Source organism: Vanessa tameamea, chromosome 2, assembly GCF_037043105.1.
Source record: "Vanessa tameamea isolate UH-Manoa-2023 chromosome 2, ilVanTame1 primary haplotype, whole genome shotgun sequence".
Lineage (NCBI taxonomy): Eukaryota > Metazoa > Arthropoda > Insecta > Lepidoptera > Nymphalidae > Vanessa > Vanessa tameamea.
The window spans coordinates 3,450,536-3,474,150 of record NC_087310.1 but is presented as its reverse complement, the minus strand read 5'-3'; the positions used below and the strand labels follow the sequence as shown (position 1 = coordinate 3,474,150).

The window sequence follows — 23,615 nt, the reverse complement described above, 5'->3', positions numbered from 1 at the left end:
AAATAAAATATTAAACAACTAATATGTCTTTATTAGTCTCACTAAGTTTATGTTCTGTACTCGTAGAAGTGATGCATGAGCGTAGAGGAAGGCAGGGGAAGAAGATGACCTAAGAAGACAAGGATGGAGTGTGTGAGGAGGGATATGGTAGAGATGAGGGATGTGAACGATCAGTGACGAATAATAGAGGTGAATGGAAGGAATAGACATGCTGTGCCGACCCCAAATAGATTTGGGCACGGGCAGGGGAAAGAAAAAAAGATAATAATTTTCGTAGATGTTTGTACTTGGTGTGAAAACCGATTCTGCATAGCCGGTTTTTAATACAACTTGTGGTAGAAGTGTGGTAGAAACGTTTGCTATAACATTAATATGGTTGGCGATACAATTAAATGTTTTGTTAGAATTGATGAAATAATCAATAAAAAAGGAGTTTAGGAATTCCATTGTCGTGCCAGACTTTCTGCGACAATTCTTTTCATTCACCAATCACTTAAGTATTGTAGAATGGTTTCATTGGTTTATTATTTATTTGATTGCAATATGAAATAAATTTACCGTAACTTAGTTTTAAGTTCACATTAACGACATGAATGTACTTATTAATGTAATCTTATTCCAATCGAAAAGCCTTAAATTTACATATTATATATGATTTGATTTGACTTTTATATGTTTCTTTATTCAATACAATTTCAATTAACAACTTGTAAGTACCAATCCACTTTATTATACCTATCTTCCAAAATTCTGATAAAAATTTAGCTGACATTAAAACTCAATTTATTACCATAATGATTGCAATAGAGTATTCAAGATCTCGACCAATAATATCGCGTAAATTCAATGTCAAATTATTTATTGATCTTTACTCATCCTGAGCGAGTACTCGGACGAGATTCCGTATAGTGACATAACTACGTATATATTACCGACACCTCATTTCAATTATTTATTCGGATTTAGTCTACGGGTTCAAATTATTAGAACAGTGGACTTGTACGTAAATAATTGAATACGTATCTACGCAATAAACGTACGTACGAGTTGACTCAGGAGTTATTATAGAATCAAACAAATATTCGATTTTACTTCAAAAAATGTATAATTTACAGCGTATAATAAGCATTTTTTATTAGTTGTTAGATCAGAAAAATAAATATAGAAATTTTACACGAGTCCGGAAAACTTGTTCCAAATTTTTATACGGGGACGGTGAATGTATTAATTTAAGACAGATAGATAACCAATTTTTTTTTATGTTTTTTTTATTTAATATGTATATCTGTAAAAATAATTAATTTTTGATATCACCAATACGCCACCAACCTTAGGGACTAACATATCATGTCTTCTGTGGCTGTAGTTACAATAGTTCACTTACTAAGCATTGCTGTTCGGCGGTATAATGTAACTTCCCAGACGGGCTGGCAAAAAGCCCTACCACCATAACTTGGTGCTTACTAACAATTTTATAAGACAAGACACGTGACAAGGATGATTTTAAATATCTCTTGTTTCGTATTTGTAAAAGACAAGGTGAGAGCAATAGTGCCATACCATCAGGTGGCAGTCCGCCTATAAATGACATAAAAAAACCTGTAGACTGTTTTGTGATATTTCGTATGACATTTTTTTTTAATTATATTAAACTTATGAGCCCGATACAAAAAGGCGTATTCAAAGTAGTAACCTTACTTAAAAGAAGTATAAAATCAATAAACTTACCCCTTCTTAACTTTTGTGAACTGAGAAAACCCGTGAAACGCTATCCCAAAATACAAAGGGGTAAAATAATTTCCAGCGTGTCTAGACGGGTGGTAGTGATAATTCTAATAAAAGTAGGTACCTAATGTGCAGGGAAGACGCCGTAAATTCGTTGTATTGAATTAAAAATCCATTTGAATCTAAAAACTTTAAGTAATTTGTTGTCCTAAATATATTTTACTGTAATTCGTTACACGATTACAATAGTCAATAATAAGTAAAAATCCTTGTCGATTAATTTAGATACTTAATAAATTAAGAAAATAAACATTATCAAGACTCTAACTGAATAATTAAGTTATTCGTTACGTACTGTAAACTATATTCGTATGTTTAGACTTCATTATTTTATAGTTAAACAGAGTGTGACTCAGTCTTTAGGTATATTTTAAAATAAAGTTTGTTTTTGTTGATTAGCTATATAATCTATTTTCATAGATATTTAAAGTTTTCTCGGGTTATGTAAAAGAGCTTTCACAGACACTGCCAGTCGCGTGTGTGCAAATAAATAATAAAGGTACTTATTGTGACCATCGTTATTAAAACTTGACGTAACAAATAAGATAATGTTCTTTTAGAAACATTTAGTATGCTTAATATTATAATCATTTTAAGTATTCACATTAAAGTGACTCATTCGGCCCGCTTTCAAATAAAATTGATTACTTAATGACTGTGCGGGTGTCTTAGTTATCTGTAAGAAGACATTAAAATAACATTAACCCTACAGTACACATACACTGTTGTTATTTTATTGTAATGCTTATAGTACATATGTGACACACTTTTAGTTTCTCGTCGTTCATCCCTTATTATTAGGACAAGGAATGTAACATTTAGACGTTAATTATTTCGATTTCTATGCAATGATATCATAACAAAAACAAATATTGTTTTTTCTGTAAGTAGACCAACTTGATTAGTTGATATTATTCATTTGTATTAATTAGCGGAAGCGCCAGTAAGCGGCTGCCTCGAATGATGGATGACTCGCGACAATGCTCCTACGGGGACGAGTGTGGGCGGCGTCTTGACAGCCAAAATCTGCACTTTCCTTTGACTTTCTCTCGGAGGTGCGAAAGGTGTTCACCGAGGGCACGCAATGGTTATTCGGTAGCCGGCACAGCATAAGTGTACGCGCTCTAATCGCAAATCAGTCGACGCGCTTGTTAACACATGGTGCATCGCTCTCTTTATCGATATTCAAAACACCTGCATGATATTCGCGTATTTATAAAGATCAGCTCAGTTAAAGGTAGTTTCAAAAGTCGTGAAGTGAGATGAGATACTGACGTAGGTTATGGCGCGCACAGTTCAAATAGTGTTTGTAGCTCTGTTTTTCGCGCTACGAGGCAGCACGCCGGCGCGTTTTCCCGTAAGTAACATGTGTGCATGGGCGGGCGGCGGCTCGTTCATGTATTCCCGTTTTATTTTAATACATTTGCTATGTTATTATTCTTATAATTATACAAAATTAACTTGTGCTTAATTCAGCTTGATTCAATGTTTGTGCGACATGGGCTTGTAATTTAATTTTAAATGTAATCAAAATATTTTAAGTTTAAATGATGATAAGGTAACCGAAATGTAACATACAAGTTACAACTTTAAAAAAAAAGTAGTGGATACCGAAATATCGATACTTTTATAATTAATTAAAAGCCGTGTAGTTTTCAGGATAACATTACTTCTATTTTTAATATAAAAATGGTTTTCTTGTAAACTTTACGATCGTCGTTAATAATACTATCGTACTATTGGTTTGTACGTGGTGTTTTTAAGAGTCATAAATAATATTTATGCAGGGTTATCTAGTTTATCTATATTTCCCTAACAAATAAATAGAACTTATCCTACTTTTTTGGGGATTCTAGCAGTGTATAAACTACAAAATGTACTCAAAAATGATATGACATGTAGGTAAAAATAATTTAATTTTATATTAATAAATATAAATTGGGTAATTAGTAAAGTTAATATAGACATATAAGTAGTTTCAGATACTAACTTATTTAATATATTATAATTCATTTTCGATATTACAGTTATAATTTTTATTAATAATCTTATTATTTTATATGACTATTTATATTATTTAATTTGAAATATTAACTTTAATATTCATCTGTTTTATATGTGATTATATGTGCAGCGCGGTTTTACTCGAATCGATTACATCAATTTGGTTTATATGGCCGTTTTTTCATACATTTTATATACACTTGTCTAAAACTAAATACCTACTACAATTAGCTTGGACTCACCTCTGCTAGATCCATAGGGCCGTATCGTGAAGTTGTGAAGCAAATAGCCTTAACGAAAAAAATATTTCTTCGATCGTATCGAAATCGAACTGATGGTTTCCGACACGAAGGCGCTGTAACTTATTAATTTTTCACCATTGGAATATTATACAGCATAATTATTATAATAACATCAAGTATATACCTATTTCAGAATATTTTACATTTTAGTGATAAATTGTTTTTTTTTTACTTATCGAGGAGTAATTTTAAACAATAATCTAAATTTATTTTTAATTATGCGACACATTTTATCATATAAAACCTCAACCTTTAAGTTAACATGTAAACTTAAGTGACCCATTTATTTACAATTATATTTAATATAGAAGATCGCGGTTGACATGGAACTGCCTAATATAGGAATAAAACTAATTGAATGCTTTAGTGTTTTCTTACTTGAACATTCATACCGCAAGTGAAATGTCAATACATGTGTCATTCATATTCCTAACGGGCACTTTCCGATGACTACATAAATACATCATTTGTTCGGGATGTAAGAAAATAAGACAAAGATTTCTTGACTTCTCTTTCACCGTCTTGTTATTATGACGGTATTAAGGTCGAGGTTGTTTAACTTATTGATTTTTAAAATAATAACGTTACTGTGTTTTCCTTACGTTTTAGTTAAGCAAATGCGAAATTAAATTTGACATAATGGTATTTTGAGACCTGGATTAGAATATAAGAATAAAAAATATTCACGGGGAACAACTAATACTGGATAATGTCCTTAGCCAGTTCGCCTAAGCTGATTTAATCAATACCATAATCTATTCTTAGAGTAGCTTTGATGCTCGTAGTAACCTCGATCAATCATGCTAATAGCGAGATGAGACAAATTAATTCAACAATCCTTTAGAAAAAATGCGTTGTCTAATCGGAGCGTTCGGTTACGATAACTTTCACTACCTACTTACTTCTTTGCGTTCTAAATTGTATAATTTTATTTTGGCAATTATATTGCATAACATAATCGAGTCTTAGGTCTTTCCCGCACTGGATCACGTAGTAGAGTTACACAAGCATAAACCTCACGTAGTAGATTTTTTTCGATCGTATTCTGGTGATTCACGGCGCGGGCTCTATTGTCCCCGGTGTTGCAACGTGATGGCGAACTCTACGTAATTGAGATCGATGTGAATAACTTTCATCATCCGGAACGTAACGTAACACGGACAATTGAATTCCAAACTTAATGACTTTTCAAGTTAACACAATCTTAAGTTCTTGTGAATCAATATTATAATAGAATCATATTGTCTAGTGGTGAAGTTGTAATGGAAAACAAATAAAATTTGACTTTCCCCTTTACTTAATCTACTTGTGGCCGCTAATGTCAAGTCTATACTTGGTTGACTCACATACGTTCATTTCGGTTTCACTAACCTCTAAAGTTTGTCAATTTAATAGCACCGTAACACTTATCTACGAGAATATCGATGATGAATTATTATTTATAAATCCGCGATAATATACATTGTTATATGTGCCGAAAGCGCAAATGTGAAAGTAATAATGAACATTATGTTCTTATACACAATAAAGATTAGACACACTATACCATTCGTTTTAATTGAACTTTAATATATTAAACTAAAATTGAGGTCTCCATTTTAGTTTAATATGTATATGAAAATAAGAAAGGATTTTAAATTTGTTTGTCGAGAGAAACCTATTGTCATATTAAATTCATCATCGTCTGAGAATTTTTAATTTAGGCCAATTAATGTAATGGATTTGGCGAACATTTTATTTGAGGCGCTAATTATTTCATTGGAAGTATTATCAACAAAGGCGTAAGCGTTAAACTTAAATAAGTCAGCGGGTTTGTATGATTAATTCCAAAACACGCATCCGTGCCTCGCTATCCGTCTCGTCGTCGACAGGCGACCCCGTTCAATTCATATGAGCAGTATTTATCACGGTCTTGTCGAGTTCACTCGACATGTTCTTGACACTAACATCGATTGTTTTGTTTAGGTACTCGTAAATTTAGTTTATTTACGTAAAACTACGAAAATATATTTGTTTATAAAAAATCTATAGGTTTTTATATTTTATTATAAATTATTGGATAAAAAAACTATGTATTACGTAGATTTTTAATATATATAATATGTGAAAGTAAATATTTATTAAATAATAATTTTTAAAAAATATAAAAAACACAATGAGGTTTTAAATTTGTACAAGGACATCGAGTTACGGTAGTTCCTAGGAGCTTATCATAAAATTCACTGTTTATATTTTATAAAAACGTATTTTTAAAAAAATATTTATTGTTAATTTGTTTTATTGCTTATGGTCATGATCTGGCTATGACTATAGGATATACTGCCATCCTATGGGTGGTGGTCGACCGGACTTAACACAGACGAGACGCCAGATGAATCAAGTAAAGATGTGCAAGTTGTTTATTTGCCCGCATTGGTTCCACGTGAAGCACAGTCGACTGAGTTTTCGCCGAAAAGTGACGTCCCATTGCCCTACAGTTTTGATGCCTTCGGCAGGTAGGTTTGATGAAATTACCTTATTATATATTTTTATAAATAGTGTAATAATGCGTCACAAATAAAGTTTTACAGTAATTCGAATGTAAGTATAGTTTTTTGTAATAATGTATAGTCCGTATTGAGTCCAAATTGAGATTAGGTACTCAGCTATATTTTTTTTCCTAACTAAAAATTACTGGCTTATAATAAATTATAATGTAAGAATAAAAAAAACTATACCATATTTAAATGTAATGAAGTTTTGTTTATATTTTTATCTAGAAGGTTATATTAAATAGCACCTTTAAAAACATTTCAGAAATTTTGACTTACAACTTCTACCAAATAGGAGGCTTGTATCGCCTCAATTTCGAGTTTGGTCCGAAGATGGACCGGATGAACCGCTATCCAGCGTGGACTCCTCCTGTCACTTCTTGCACTCTGGTCCAGGAGCTGTCGCTGCTTTTTCGGCTTGTAAAGACCACACTCTTGTAAGTTAATAATAAAACAGATAATGAAATATGAGTTTGAAATTATACTTATGAAATGTAACTGGTCCTAGGCCATCTTTCAATGTCATAATACATAGTAACCTTCTTGATTAGATAAGTTATAAATTCTTTTAATGCATTTGTTTATGTTTAGTGTATAAATAGTTTGTAATGGGGTAAATTATTGCGAAGTAATGGTGTTATGACGAGACATAATTTATTACAGCATGGTCTAATTATGACTGAAAATTCAACGTATGAGGTTCGCCCACTTCCTTCTGGTGTAGGACGCGCTAAATCAAGTGGCGGTAGACGGGAACGTATGGCGCATGTTATTCGACGAGCTCCTCCACCACCGTCCCCTCTAGACGACGCCAGACCGCTGCGTCATACTGCCCGGAGACCACGAATCCGTCCAAACAAACCCGCACCGTCATCGTATACTATTGAAATAGCTCTGTTTCTGGATGAGGCGGCGTACAAGCTCTTCTATCCTCATCTCAATTACAATGAAGCGGACTTGCGAGACATGCTACTCGCTTATATCAATGGCGTGAGATTCAAATATTTAACTAATAAATAAATCATACCCAGAATTTCATACTACTTACATCAAAATCTATTTTGCTTTATTCAAATAGGCTTTTAGAAGCACTTTTGAATCGTCATTTTACAAAACTATATTATGAAAAGCTACCATCGGTTCGATTATAAATATTTTTCAGGTGCAAGCATTGTACCACCACTCGTCGCTCGGAACTAGTGTACAACTGTCGCTCGTGCGACTGACTCTGTTGCGCACGCAGCCGTCCTCCCTGACCGCGCACGCCGAGCGCGGACGATTGCTCGACTCCTTCTGTGACTACCAGCGCAACCTTAATGTCGATGACGACGACGATCCTCAACATTGGGATATGGCTTTGTTACTTTCTGGGTTAGTTTTATAAAAATATTAAATAACGCTGGCTTATACGTCGTTATTATGAAAAGAAAAGTTATATCTGATATCTGAAGTAGGTACATATATATATATATATACATATATATCTGGTAATTGGAAATTTTAGAGAGTTTCTGTAATATACAATACCATAATATAAATACCTGCGTGGATTCCGGCGCTGGATGTTCGTTATTTGATAATTCATAATATTTCGGTTTCTATAATTACGTATTCGATTGGATTCGTTTTCCTTCACGTCAAATCATTTTCGGTATTAGTATAAGAGTGTTACGCTCGTGCTTACTTTACTTACGTGCTCGTCTCAGTGGGAGACGACAGGAGTAAAGATTTAGAGCGACTACATTTGTTAAGCGCGTACCTACATTATTCTTACACTTAAGAACCTCAACCATCAATTGGCAGCGGAGAAATAATCTGCTTATAAAAATACTTTACGAATACCAAATGAATGGGATAAAGGCAAGCGCATGATGAATGATTCGCGTTATGTTTCAGGCTGGACTTCTACTCAGAAGAGGGTGGGCACCGGAACGGCGTGACGATGGGTCTGGCGCCCGTGGGCGGCGTGTGCCTGCCCGCGCACGCGTGCGTCGTGTCAGAGTTCGGCGCCGCGGACGCGCTCGGCCGCCCCTACCCCTCCGCCGGCTTCACCTCCGTCTACATCCTCGCGCACGAGATCGGTCACAAGTCCGTCGACTCAGCTTCTTAGTTCACAGCTCCACGATGACCGCGAACATATTTCAATAATATTATAAATGCAAATGTTTGAATACACGGATCGATCACGTCAGAATGAAATTTAACACAGAGATAAATCTTTGTCTAGTACAACGCATAAGTTACTTATTCATAACACTTGCATGACTCCACTGCATGTTTTGTCGCAAAATTATCCATTCCCAGTAAAATTTATATTTATTTTAGATAAGTTATCATCTAGTATTGACATGACTTAAAATTGTAAGTTTTTAAGAATGAGTTGAAAATATTTCCGTATTCTAGTTTGGGCATGCACCACGATGGTACGGGCAACTCATGCGCTCGCGACGGCTTCATTATGTCGCCATCGCGCGGGACCAACGGCGAGGCCACGTGGTCGCACTGCAGCGCTCGAGTCGTCGCTGATCTACAGTAAGTGAAACTGTATTACAACAATGAAATGACATAGAGCGAAAAAAGCGGTCCCTCTTAGTGTTTAGTGACTGTGGGCTCAAAATTCTATCGACAAGCAAAAAAGAAAAATGTTCAGAAGGAGAGCATAAATCTTAAAGACGGCACACCTCCAGCTAAGAGGTTTTAAAATAAGACGTGAAATTGTCTTGGAGCATGCAATTTTATTACTAATGTAGACTGCAAAATGCAGAAACTTTTACAAAATTTTATTAATGACTGATGTTATTGAACATATTTCCGAGGGAGAAATTCTAGAGATTTTCTTGATCTTACATCGCACTGTTTATATTTACAAGCGCATAGAACATTAAGTGCATACAATCTTCCAACACTTCAATTAAAATGTCACACTATGAAATATTTTCTATTTTAAAATTGGCTTCGTAAATCACTTTGCAAATATGAAAAATGAATTCTACTTTATCCCAAATAAGGAACTAATATCATTTCCAGATGGGCTACATGTCTTTTTGACGGAGGAGATGAATTGGACGTGCCGCAGGAACTTCAACATGAAAGATTCGGAGACGCTCCGGGAGTTATGTGGGGAGCCAAGAAACAGTGCGAAGTAAATCTATACATTAAATAAAATTAATAAATCGGCGTTGCTATACATAAAAATATAACTAATTAATAATCTGTAGTATTTCGGTTAGTTTTTGAAGATTTTGTCCGTCTATCTGTATTTGCATTTTTCATATAGAATTAAAAAGGCGCGTCGGTTGGCCGCGTATAGGAAATATTAGTACAGCATGAGCGGGATGACATGTGCTGTAAGCCTTCTCCTTAAGTAGAGAGAAAACTCTTACTCAGTAGTGGCTCATTTACTGTTAATAAATCTATGAGAGCTTTAAAAATATTGTTATATTATATGTAACTGTCACCTCGGCGGTTCTTTACGTAAACGAAAGTTGCACAGATTTTTCTTATTCACACGTGTTATCTAATTTGGAGTTTCAATAGACCGATTCCTAAAATACGTGAACACGAAAAGTTTACAGATAAAATGAGTCACAACGTGATCTGGGTGCCTAATTGTTAGTTCACCTATATTTATTTTGCAAAAAATATTTCCGAATTTAAAATAAAAATCATATATTTTTATTTAAATGTAAACGACAGTTTATTAATTCTACTATCCGTTGAATATGAGTAGATTGAGATTTACACGTATACATTTTTGTAAGCGTCGCACAAATAAAATCAGAGCTTTATCCAATTGTGTTTATTGTATAATACAAGTAGTAACTACGATCTGTTATGACTCTTGTATCTGGATAAAACGACGCATTGTGGACTTATATGAAAGAGGTTTTGCTGCCGGCAGATTAAAAATAGAATAGAGAATTCAGCATGTCAACAACGTAACCATGTAACTAGGAACGTCGTGGCCAAAAAAGCTTTCCTTTTTCTTGCAATTTTATAAAATATAAAGATTTGTATGGATTCGAAATGTATAGTATAAAAGATAATGTAACATGATTCTCGAGTTATATTGCAACTACACGGCCATATGTGGGTGCGGTCCGCCAGGTGCTGCTCCGCGACAAGGACGCGGCGGCGGCGGAGGCGGGCGCGGGCGCGGGCGGCGCGGGCGGCGCGGGCTCGCTGTGCGCGCAGCTCGCGTGTCGCTCCCCGCACCGCGCCGGCTACTACTACGCGGGCCCGGCCCTGCCCGGCACGGCCTGTGGACCTGGAAAGGTACCTTAACAATCCTCACGTACATTAATTTGATTCGCTGATGGAGTGCCATCTGTGTATTTTTATGGGATTCGATTGCCGACAGGGAATATAAGTAAAAAATTAATCTAAATTTCGTCTCGATTGATGTTATCGATTGGAGGATTGAAATTTGATTCGATTTAGTCGTCCATTAAATCGTTTCACTTGAAAATGTTTTATATTGACCGAATGAGACAATCGATTATAAAAAAAAAATTGTAGGGTAAGTCACACCTTTGCAACTAATGCGACGTGCGTTTTATTCGAATTTGAAATTTATTTAATACCATTAAGAAACACATGGGAACCGAATTAATGAATTAAAAACAATACTTGTAGTGGTGCCAAGGTGGGGAATGTGTAGCTGCGGACCCCGTGGTCGTGTCGAGCGTGGCTCCGCCGCGCGGGGGGGCGGGCGACACGTGGAGCGAGTGGCGCGCGGACGCGTGCCGCTCGGGCTGCACGCTGCGCGGCCGCGGCGCCCGCGAGCGGCGTCGCTCGTGTCCGGACAACGCCGTCTGCGAGGGCTCCTCGTATGATGTAGCGCTTTGTGATGATTCTAAGGTAGCTAATTAACTTATTGACAACATTTTAATGCCTCGTCATTAAACATGAACCTCTTACGACAATGTTAATAATAACAAAAAACGTAAACCATATGCACAGAAGTATTTTTTGTGAAGTGAAATAAGATATTCAAATGTAACGTATAAATACCGACCTAGTGTTGAGTAGTTCTTTATTGATGTTAAAACTTTCACCTGCCTCAGTGCTAATCTCTGCCCATAGACATTGATCTAATAAGTAGTAAATATCACTAAATCTTTAACTATTGTACTGATTTATTAAAAATATAACATTTTACTCTAACATTTTCTTGGTGTTAGGGATTTGTAAGCTGCAAGTAATTTGCAAGCTTTGCAAATCAAATCAAATAAATTTTATTCAAGTAAACTTCACAATTAAACTACCACCGTTTCGTCTGGGTAGGTACCACCCATTTATCATATATACTACAGCCAAGCAGCAAAACTTAGTATTGTTGTGTTCCGGTTTGAAAGGTGAGTGAGCCAGTGTAACTTGTAGCATCTTAGGGACCAAGTTTATTGGCGCATTGTAAGGTATGGTTAATATTTCGTACAGTACTAATGTTTATGGGCAGTGGTGACCGCTTACCATCAGATGGCCCATTTGCCCGTCCATTAACATATATCATTATCCAAAAAAAACATATAATGACAAAAGTATATGTTTTTCTATACATTTTTGTGTTTTCTACAAAGGATTTCTTCACTCGATGTGTAACCCTTTTAGCCTCACGAAATATTTCTTATGAAATAGTTACGCCTGATAATAAAATAACGGCAATGTTTACCGTCGACAAAGGTTTGCGGCAAGAAGAAGCGCGTGAGTGCGAGCGAGCTGGCGGCGCGCAAGTGCGGCGAGTACGCGTCGCGCCTCGCCGACCTCGACCCGCGCGGCGGCGGGCTGCAGGCGCCGCACGACCCCAGTGAGAGCCCTGCCTATACCTTACTCATTAGAAATTATGATAACTATTGTATCAGTAGTTTTACAGACTCCATGCCCGCGTAGTAAAAACTGGGAGCAGGACGCAGTATACGACGTGCTTTTATGATATAAAAATATTAAAATTAATAAATAAGCCGTCCTTAGAAAAAAAAATATCAGAAAAATCGTCTTTCGTCTACAGTATATTTATCGATAAGCGAAATACTGCACGCACGTATCCCGAGGGCATGGACGTTTTATTACTCTGTGGGTAGCGAGCTTCTACTTCGTGTTGTGTCATACATAACCTGGTCATCCATTTTTTTACCGTTGGAAACGGGACACAAATCGTTTTAAAAAGAAAAAAATATTGTTCAATTTTATTTGAATAAGTAATTAATTTTGCAATGTGTTTCTGACACTATAATGCACTGTGTTTCTAAAATTTTTAGAAAAGTAAATGCTGTTTTGCTTTACGCTTGGCTTTTGACAGTGTGACAAATAGCTGCTGGTAAGCGGGATGGTCCCATTCAAAACGGAATGTTTCGGAAATATTTTCGTACAAGTAAAAATCTGCATACAGTCTGAACTGTTGACCTTAGCTACGAAATAGAAGAATATTAATTAGTTCGTAAATTAAATAAAAGCATATTAATGTCAAGTAATCTATTGTTACCTAGTCGTTACACTTTTACACCGCTGCTCTACTAGTTTCTTTAACAGGTATTAATTAAAGTATTGCAACATTAGTAATTAAGCGTTATAACAAAAGCAAAACAATAATTCATTAGTAATTATGTCTTACTGTACAAAAATATTAACAGAAAAATGATAACAGAGGTATGTTGTACGATTCTTATAAACAATGTCGTACGAGATAAAAAATAATATATAGGGGAACCTGTTGTACGTTGAAAATGTTAAAAACTTTCATAAAATAGAAAAGCAAGAAACAATTATTTTAGTAAGTAATTTTCATAAATTTATGATTTCATATGAAATCTGTTGTGATGATATTAAAAATAGAAATATAGCGGTAAAAGATTGGTTCCAAATATTATTATATAGTTAATATCAACTGGGCAACTATTACATACTCTCAGTTAAATTTTTCATAGGGTTTTACCCTATGAAAAAGTATTTTGTGTTGTCATGGATTCAGCATTTTATGGCAGCGATTATTTTTAAAATTGACTAGCTAATCCACACACGTGTAACTACATATAATCACACAAACCATCAACAAATACAGGCAAATAATTCGTATGTGTAAGGTTTTGCGGCGACAGAAAATATAGTATAACAAAGAATTTCTGAAAAGGGCAATGAAGCAACGGAGAAACAAACCTAATCCTTAGTAAGAAATACATTTTGAGACGCGTTAAACCGTTTGCGACAAGAGTCTTAGTTTTAACAGCATTTTATTATATCAATGTTTACGCTAATGCGTAATTTCGTTAGAATTGCTCTTTGATGATTTGTATTCTTGAGTTGAGCCAGACCTATTATTAGAAGATATTTATTTTCATTGGCTTCAATAGCTTTTCCATTCGTTTCCTTTCTGATTTGTGGAATCCGGCGATAAATTATTCTGCAAAGATATCATTTATTAATTTACTTAAAAAACAAAGTATCTTATACTTATTTTATTGTATGTAATACGCAGGAACGTGTTTCCCTCACATGTTGGACGCGCCAGCTTTGAGTTTGGCGAAATATCTACTTAAAAACTAGCTTTACCTATGTCTTCTCTTCGGGGGCTTCACGGGCGTATGCTACCATGACACTCCGACGATAGCCCACCTATGCGAATCCCGCGGTACACAGAACCATCTTACTCCCGGTAATGGTGGGGGGAGAAGTCTTCTTTACAGGGGCGGCTCAGTGGAGGCGGTTTCCTCATCCATTCACTCCATGGCCTCTTTCTGAGATATGGAGTTTTTACAGAAAGAGTACATTCCCAACTAGCATGTCGGTGCCGAGCGTGATTAACGCCATGCTTGGCAGCGACGGATCACCACCGACTGTGGCCGTCGAGGAATGCCTTTTGAGCTCCACTTGGCAAACTACATCAGGGTAAAACACAATCGTTGCATAAAAGTTTTGCTGTCCACCATGAAACTGCCACGTTCGGCCAGCTGCGTTAAGCATTTGTACTTGAGTGTGCCTCTCTTCTCGTTGCCCAGTGACTTAAATGGTGATTCAAATGGATCGTCACCGATGTTATCAAGCCTGATGATGGGGACCGCAGGTTCACTTACCACCTGTGAATCAGGACTCCTTGGCCCGGAGTCCAGATTCCACCACCAACGGACGTTGCTTGCCCTGGCTTCCACCCTAAACCGGTACACGCAAGCATCTCCGTCTGGAGTTTCTATCGCGAAAAACGTCGTCACCATCCATGACTTCGCAGGATAATCACGGAACACTCTCACCACTATGACCCTCTGCGGTCTCCACAGAAGGGCCTTGTTCTGAGCAGTGAGATCGTCAACCCAAATGGGTGCACCATACAGCAATAATAATAAAAGTGATAAACCCTCCACGAGAGGCGTTGACGTGGTCCGTGGAATAAGAATGTGAAGTGGTCTCCATCTCACCTTCAAGTCCAACATTCCAACCTTTGTGAGACTCGACTCCAACTTCTCGAGGTGGTTATTAAGACGGGCAGCAAGAACATTCTCGAAGAGCTTGCTCTGTATTATCCAATACCTACATATTTCAATTTTTACTTCCATGAAAAGGGTAAAGGTTAGTTGTTTCAAGTCAAATTAGACTTACACGTGGCTAAATAAGATTTGAATAACACGACAAACAATATAAATTCGTTTCTAACACTACGAGGACATGTACTTTTAATGTGGCTTACAAGAAATGATGAGTCACTAAATTGTTAACAATTTTGTATAAAAGTATATGATCATAGATGTCTACGTAAATTAATTATTGACACTTAAAAATGTCTTTGTTAACAAAATAATCAGTTATTAAACTTAGATGTTTTGAAATCTTACTTTGTAATGACTTATTACAATTTATATTAGTCTTATATTAAGAGTTAGTTTGGTGGAAGTTTTCAAAGAAATTGAGCATATATGAATTCTAGAGCTCTACTATAAATTTTATTCTAATTACAAACCTTCACTAAGCCTCCAATATCATATATTTATTCATATGGCAATTATAAAATAAATAAGTGACGTTTCTTTAAAGCAATCAAGGTCTTCAAATTAACTAATACATTAAAAATATATTTTCGATTTGTCAGCACAGTGCAAGATATACATTAATGAAAAGTCGATCTGTGTTTAACAAAAGTGTTGAATATAATTTGTTCAAGGTGAGATCCTTGAGGTAATTTACAGGCTGATTATGAGATCCTTGAGGTACTCCTGAAATAGCGGACTAAAATCATAAGTTAATAATGAGCTGAAATTTTCGAAAACATTTTAGCTCGGATGTGGATGGGCTGCGCAATATTCTGTCGGCGTGCGGAGGGTGGAGGGTTCTACGCACCGCGGGTGGAGCTCAACGATGCGGGCCTGGATCCGTACTTTCCTGATGGCACGTGGTGTCATCACGACGGTTCTCATAATTACTATTGCTTACAGCACCACTGTTTACCGGAGGTAAGAGCTTTTATAATTTAAAAATTAATATTTCTATTATTTTTTTATATTACTTCAATATTATTCGTCTATTTTAGTAAGTTAAAACGTTTATTCCATATTTTTTTGAAACCGCTTTATTTATTATGGACTGTTCTTTAATCTTATATTTGCATATACATATGTCTTAATAAAAAAAAAACTCAAAGAGTAGTGTATGTAACTTCAATTAAATTATCGGATTTTTTTTTTCAATGAAAACAATTCAATTAAAAAAAACAATTCAAACAAGACAAATACAAGATCTTTGTCTATCGGTAGGAGATATTATATCTACAGGCCCTATACTATGTTCTCATACATATTTCTAATTTCCATTTATAAATGTTTAGATATAAAACATTTAAAAGTAGCATCAATCAATACGAATATTTATTTAAGTTTCTTAATTCGTATATACATACATTCTTTAACTAAAATAAACCTTTACAATGTTTATTATAACATTTTATAAGTACTTTAACAATATAAATACTATTACCCATCGCCGGATGTACGTTATAGTTCACTTTACGGTTACACAGGAAAACGTGCCGCTGGTACATTTTTATTCACGAGTTTTCATAACATTTTAAGTAACTAGCATTTTCCTCTTGTCGAGCTAAAAATAATCTTTATCAAATGCACGTTCCAGCCATGTGCCGTTAATTCATAACTCGCCATAAAGACATTCTTAAGGCTTGTTTAAAGGCTACGTTGGTTTATTTGTAACTGATAAGTGAGAAGTCTCCATAGCGCTGTCTAATACTCCTAATCTTATTGTTTGTCAACACGGTGCGTCATCTCACGTGCTCCGCTCAATCAAAATAGCGCCATAAAACAATATTAAAGATAATTCCTTTGACTTTACATAAGAGTACCTTTGTGTTAAATTAAATTATGTTTAGTTTTACTTTAGTTACTTTATTTATTTTTGATTTAAATACAAATTGAAAGACATTGTCATGTTGGTTTAAAGTTATAATCATATTAATATTGTACAGGTATATTAAGTGTGAATTGCATTATGCTCGTTTTATAGTTCAAAGATGAGTATGATTTGGTTCGTTTGATATAGCTAATTTTGTTACTGTTGATTAAATCATAATTTTACTTCGTGTGTATAATATAGATATAAAAATTCGTTATTGATTATTTGGTGAAGTTGTCAAAACTGTTACATATAAACTACATCAGGAAAATATGTAGATATCAAAAATGTTCGCGAAAAAGTACAAAACATCATAAATGTATAATAGTAGGTCAAACCCATCATTTGGTACCATCAGATCCATCAGTTAAAACGTGATGTAAAAAGAATTCATAAAAGTGGCGCGGTGACATAATATTTTGTGTACACTGTACGTATTGTATCAATGTATATAAAAATTCAATATAAAATATAAATTATATCCATCCGTAGTCAGCGCGCACAGGTATATAATTATTAGGTTTCTGACTATTAAATCAGAAAAAAGAACTAAACTACATGTAATGACATCAAGCGATAGTATGAACTGCATATTTTACATTATTTTGTGAACAACATTTTGTTTAAATTAACTTTAGCCTAATTTATCCTGAAAAATGATTTCATACTTATACCTATGTAACAAAGATAATAAAATTGTACAGGGACTTAATGATATGTGTTGATAAAGATGCATATAAACGAATATTTCGTGTCAAATTTTATATAAAGTTAAGTAAAGTACTTTACTTTACCTACTGACTTAAAGGCTGTTACTTTTAATAGCCTGTAAAGTCACTGAACTAAGGTCCAAAACTTTTTCCTCTCCCATTGAAGATAAAGTTTTGGAGTTTATTCCACCATGCTGCTCCAATGCGGGATACACATGTGACAGAATTGCTAGACTTACACGTGACAAGATTTGAATAACAAGAAAAGAAACATAGATTCGTTTCTGACATTACGAGGACATGTACTTTTAATATGGCTTACAAGAAATTATGCGTCACAAAATTGTTAACAAGTTTACGTAAGCTAATTATTAACACTTTAAAACGTCTTTGTTAACAGATTAAAGTTAAGTATGTAATATATTTTCTACATAAGTATCCAACGTTGTTCTACATTCAAATTAAATAAGTAAATCATTATAATGCAACTTATATCCAAAGAGGGATACAAACAGATAATATATAATATATAAGCAATAATAGAAAATACCTCATTATAATTTTAAAATGGACATATTTTGTTACTGGTCGAATTTATTACTATTTAAATTTTAAAAATAATTTTCATTTAAACGAGTCTTTACTGAGACGAGAGACGCACGATACATATTGAGCATATTAGCTTAAGTTGTTTCGATAACAAACAACACTTTATGACTTTATTCGTGCGTCAGAGTCTATGGGATATTTGCCAATATACGACTTAATTAGCTAATTAGTTAAATTTTGTCAAGATGCTTAATTTCAACCGTAATTAATCGTTATATTTCTAACGGTTATCTTTATAACCGTTAAAATATAATGCTTCATAATATATAATATTATTAAATACATATCATATTTATACAAACCTAATATCTATTAATAAATAATGTTTAGTGAGTGATACATTTAAGTATGTTGTCTTTTTTTTTAATATTAAAACAATCATGACAGACAGAGATTGATTTGCGGAAAATTCTCCGAAAACAATTCATCGAATCACAATTCACCGAGAACACAATTCACCGAATCACAATTTTAGCATGTCAACTCATTTCACAATTTATGCATGTCAACTCATTAACTGAGCAAATTTTACGGAGTCTTCCAATCCGCAAGGATAACCGAACTCTCTGTTATACGAGATGCATCGACGATCCTTACTTATAAATGTTTTTATACTAATACAAAGAATACAAATTAATAAATTTCCGCTTTCAGCCGCAACCGGAGTCAACGAACCAGACTATTTTATAGTATTTTTTGTATTATATATTTTTATTTTTTTGTATATTTCGTTCTTCAAATTTGTTTGTAGTTTTTTTTTGTATTTATGATTTTATAATCTTTGAATTTAGGTTTTCAAAATATTGGCCGTATGATTTCTGGCCAAGTTTTGGCTATATGTAAGATTTATATCAAACTTTTATAATCAAATTAATAAAGAGAAAAATATAGATCGGCGTAATTCGAGTCGTTCGTGTGCTTTAAATATTAACTCTTAATAATATTTTTCTTGGTGGTAGGACTTTGTGCAAGCTCATCTGAGTAGGTACCGCCCACTCATCAGATATTCTGCCAAGCAGCAATACTTGGTATTGTTGTGTTCTGGTTTGAAGGGTGAGTGAGCCAGTGTAACTACAGGCACAATGGACATAACATCTTAGTTTCCAAGGTTGTTGTCGCATTGGCGACGTAAGGGTTGGTTAATATTTGTAAGAGCGCCAATATCTATGAGCGGTGGTGACCAGTTAACATCAGATGGCCCATTTGTTGGTCTGCCTACCTAATACATAAAAAAAAGATTCGTCCATATTCATATTATGGATTTAAAATAATGTGCTCGTAAAAATTCAATGTGTCGTTAAATATAAGAGAAAAACGTTTCGATTGATTTATGGTACTTACGGATAAACGGATATCATATATTATTAGGTGGAGACATTTATCTGTACGAAACACTTATAATGACAGTCACGCCTCACTTAAATCAAGTACCTAACACTCGATGCCTCTCTAATGGGCTTGATAAATAAGATAATATCGAATCGTATAAGCTATTTTCAGCAAGTTCCAACATTTGCACGTTTAATATTATATTAACATACGGAGCACATTCGGACATTGATTAAAACCCCTAATACATAGGCAAAATATACCTACATGAATAACTGATTTATTTTTGAACACTAAATAATTTGCATAAAATTCATAGTATCTATACATTTTGTATTGTAGCTCTATTAGCTTGTGGGATAAATGCATTTCCGATGTTACAGTCAGGGTAAGAAAAGGTTCGTCACCTTAAGATCTATTTTCGTGTGCTCAGTATAAGCGATAACCTGCTTTACCGATTGAGTATGACATATTGCGTCGCAATGTCATTATAAGTCACATCTAGCAAAGAGTATAATACCGTTTAAAAGCTATAATAATACTTTAGATTCAAAAGGTACTAAGAGTTTACGGCTTGATAAAGGAATGAATTTTAAAACTGACGAAGGTTTTCTTACTCTGACTGTACCTACTTAAAACATAAGTACTATGTAATTGCACATTGTATTGTATGAATACAATGTATGTTCGAATAGGTACCTTATGGATTTAAAGTACATATAATAGGTATATAATATAATAATTTATGTCCCCTTTTTAATAAATATTGTAGCATTTGTTTAGATAATTATCGTATTCTTTCTTATGTCAAAAAACTAATGACTGATATACTTCAATGAGTGACTTATTATCTTTTAATTAATTGGTGTTAATCAAAATAAAATTGATCGATAAAAGTGGATAGGACACCGGCTTTCCGTAGCAGAGCCATGCTCAGATCTGTTTCTACTTCCATGGCTTTACACGTTCAATAAGGCTGTATATGATTCAGAATATTCACAATTTATCTGTGACGTATATCAGTTTACTGGTGTATTGTTAATACCTTATGTGCATATTTACATATTTGTAACTGTAACTTGACATTTTTACAATTTACATGAGACATCATAGGTACATTTAATATATTATGGCCTGTGCGTAACTCTGTCGAAAAGTCGGCCAAATTAATAAGTCGCGGTTAGAATATATGCACGTATAAAAGATAGGCAAGCTGGAAAATGAGTCCGCTGATAATTAGTGGTCACGACCGCTCATATAAATTGTTATTGTAAGAAAAAATAACCATCCCTAACATCGGCAATGCGCAACCAAGTAGAATATTCTATGTATTCTAACGTAACCTACCCAGACAAACTTGCACTAAGAGGGTAAATATAAGAAAAATTTCCATTTCTTTCAACTTTTCTGTTCGTCTGGAGCTTCTTTTAATGTTATTCGTGTTTATATTAACCTAAATATATTTCATAGCACTCTCAATCACTATATAAATAAATAAATAAGTATATTTCAAACGTTAAGGACTTTCAAACTGAAATTGTATAACAGGTTTTCACCATCTTTGCCAAATACGAGATGTTTAAATAATAAATAAATCACGAAGTTGTCAAAATCAATAATATTTAAAAAGTGTGGCTACAATAAGTATTATTATAAATTTAATTTAATTTAAAAGCCACGACAAATCCTAGTGATACAGTAATTTATTTTATTAGCAACTAGTAGCTAAACAGCAACGAGCATGGAAAACTTAAGATTTTTGATAAATAGTTTACGTCACAATCACATAATTTTATTAATCTTACGTAAGAAATACTTTCCGATAGCTTTTAAAATTTGAGTATCGACAACGAGAACTAATTTATATTAAATATTTACTTCATTGAACCAATATTATAGTTATCATGAAAAACAGGCGAATTGACAGTTTTTAAAATTATATACATAATTCTATATCAAAAGTTATTCACCCCTTTTATATAAAAAACACGACACTCACTGCTTTTTTTCTTTAGGGGCAGTTTTTATTACATTTTAGTATTAAAGTTATATAACTTATGCAGCATCCTGAAAGTGTTTTAATGTAGATTTTTTTACGTAATAGAATTTCAAGATGACAACCCAATTTCATATATGGGAGTTGCCGAGTGAAGACATTAGTGGTGCGTTCAACGCAAGAGCGCGGGCGGCACCCGAAGACGCAGCGACGGCTGCTCTCCGTGCCTACTTGTCTCTGGATAAAGCTGGCACACCATTGGCCCGAGCTGTGCTACCACCGCATATTCCCGAAGAACCTGAAACCGACTGGGAAGTTCTCGACTACGTGGAAATACCCGCAAGAAACAAAACCAACTAAAATTGTATTCAGTTAATTGTATTTTGATAAAAAAAAAATGTTTCTTGCCAAATTTCTTTTTAAGTAAATTAAATTTAGTAAATATAAATTAATATATAAGATTTAAAAAAAGTTACCTTAAGTGGGTTAAAGCAACAAAACGATAAAATGTAAGTATCCATAAAATATAAAGTTATGTATATTTTTATACGAACTTTTTTATGCCTGAAGATTATTGAAACTAAAATCATTGCATTTATTAGAATAGTTCGCTAGTGATTTAAGCATATAGGAATACTTTATATTCAAATTAGAATGGAAGGAATAATTGTAAAGTTCATGTCAGGTCACGGAAATAGTCCACTGTTCCTGTCTCATGGAACTTTTACGATGATATTATGATGAAAAATTATTTTTTATAAAAGATATTTTTTCACTCAATGTCACGGAATTAGTAACCTTCTACCCAAACTACAAATGTGCTAGTCGTCAAAATAGTATTTTTAGTGAGTAATATGTTAAGTTAAAAATTGTGTAGTTATTGTAATTTATATATAACCTCTTTAGTTCATTGATATCTTAAATAAACGATTTACAAAGTATCATAATTATGGTTATTATTGAGCTGCGCATCATCACAGGCAATCATAGATATCAATTACATCCGAGATTATAAATCCTTTGACGATGGCTTAATCAAGATAGTATGCAGGAAGATCAAGATAGGATTTGGTCTAAATCTATATGTACGGCGACGTAGGTGTATATATGTAGAAGAGATAGTGAGCGTTTCTACGCTGCATCAGGGCAATTAGACAGCACCCTTTGTGACTTGCTCAGCCAAAGCTTAAAAGATTAGCTCCAGATAGACTCAGCTCAGAAGCATATACGGTTACCCGTATTTATGTGGTATAGTTTGGTAATTTCCTTAGTATCGTATATTACGGTATATTTCTTTCGGGTAAAACTTCAGATATAAAACTGTACAATTTTCAAATAAAAATTGTTCATGTTTTTTTTGCATTCTTGGAGTTAGACTCTCTCTTCGAAATGTTTTCAGTAGAGTAGACATACATTAACTCCGATGCTGTGTTTATTTTACCTTTAAGAGGCTATTGACAGCGTTTCTTTCTAAACTTGGATATTCTATAACAAAATGACGTGCTGCGAATGCTGAGTACTCTCAGATTTTCTCCATGATTTGTGCTGTAGAACGGAGATGTCATTTTATTCATCATTTTACGCGTTACGTGCTGTTATCTGTTACAGATGGTAATATACTGTACTGCTTTGCTGGTCTAGTGACTGGAAGGCCAAATATAAGATCCCGAGGAACAACCCCAAATCGGGCGGATAAAAAGTCATTGGGTTTTTCTGTCGAAAACATTTCAGTAACAGCCCGGCGTCTCGATCTGTGTTTGCGTACTATGCCCTGCGTGTGAGTAGACCTCCTTGTTGCCGAAATCGGTTACTACCGATTTCGTGATGAATGTTTTATTATTTGTCCTGTTTCCGTTTCCATACCTCTTCCGAAAGAAGAAAAAAAAATCTTACAATTGCTTCAAAAATAATTTAAAGAGACATTTCAACGTATGCCGGTCGTTAGCTAGTAGATAAGGACGAAGGA

At 34.3% G+C, this 23,615-nt stretch overlaps 1 protein-coding gene across 1 annotated transcript; it reads left to right on the top strand.

The window, feature by feature from the left end:
* The first annotated feature begins 2,949 nt into the window (after positions 1 to 2,949).
* On the top strand, positions 2,950 to 22,596 carry LOC113399742 (A disintegrin and metalloproteinase with thrombospondin motifs adt-2-like). Its single transcript, XM_026638956.2, has 13 exons — positions 2,950 to 3,142; positions 6,405 to 6,586; positions 6,888 to 7,059; positions 7,286 to 7,612; positions 7,785 to 7,993; positions 8,519 to 8,710; positions 9,026 to 9,154; positions 9,650 to 9,764; positions 10,730 to 10,897; positions 11,258 to 11,482; positions 12,305 to 12,428; positions 15,881 to 16,056; positions 21,758 to 22,596. The coding sequence occupies exons 1-13, from the start codon at positions 3,068 to 3,070 to the stop codon at positions 22,007 to 22,009; spliced, it is 2,346 nt and encodes a 781-aa protein (XP_026494741.2). The 5' UTR covers positions 2,950 to 3,067; the 3' UTR covers positions 22,010 to 22,596.
* The last annotated feature ends 1,019 nt before the right edge of the window (positions 22,597 to 23,615 follow it).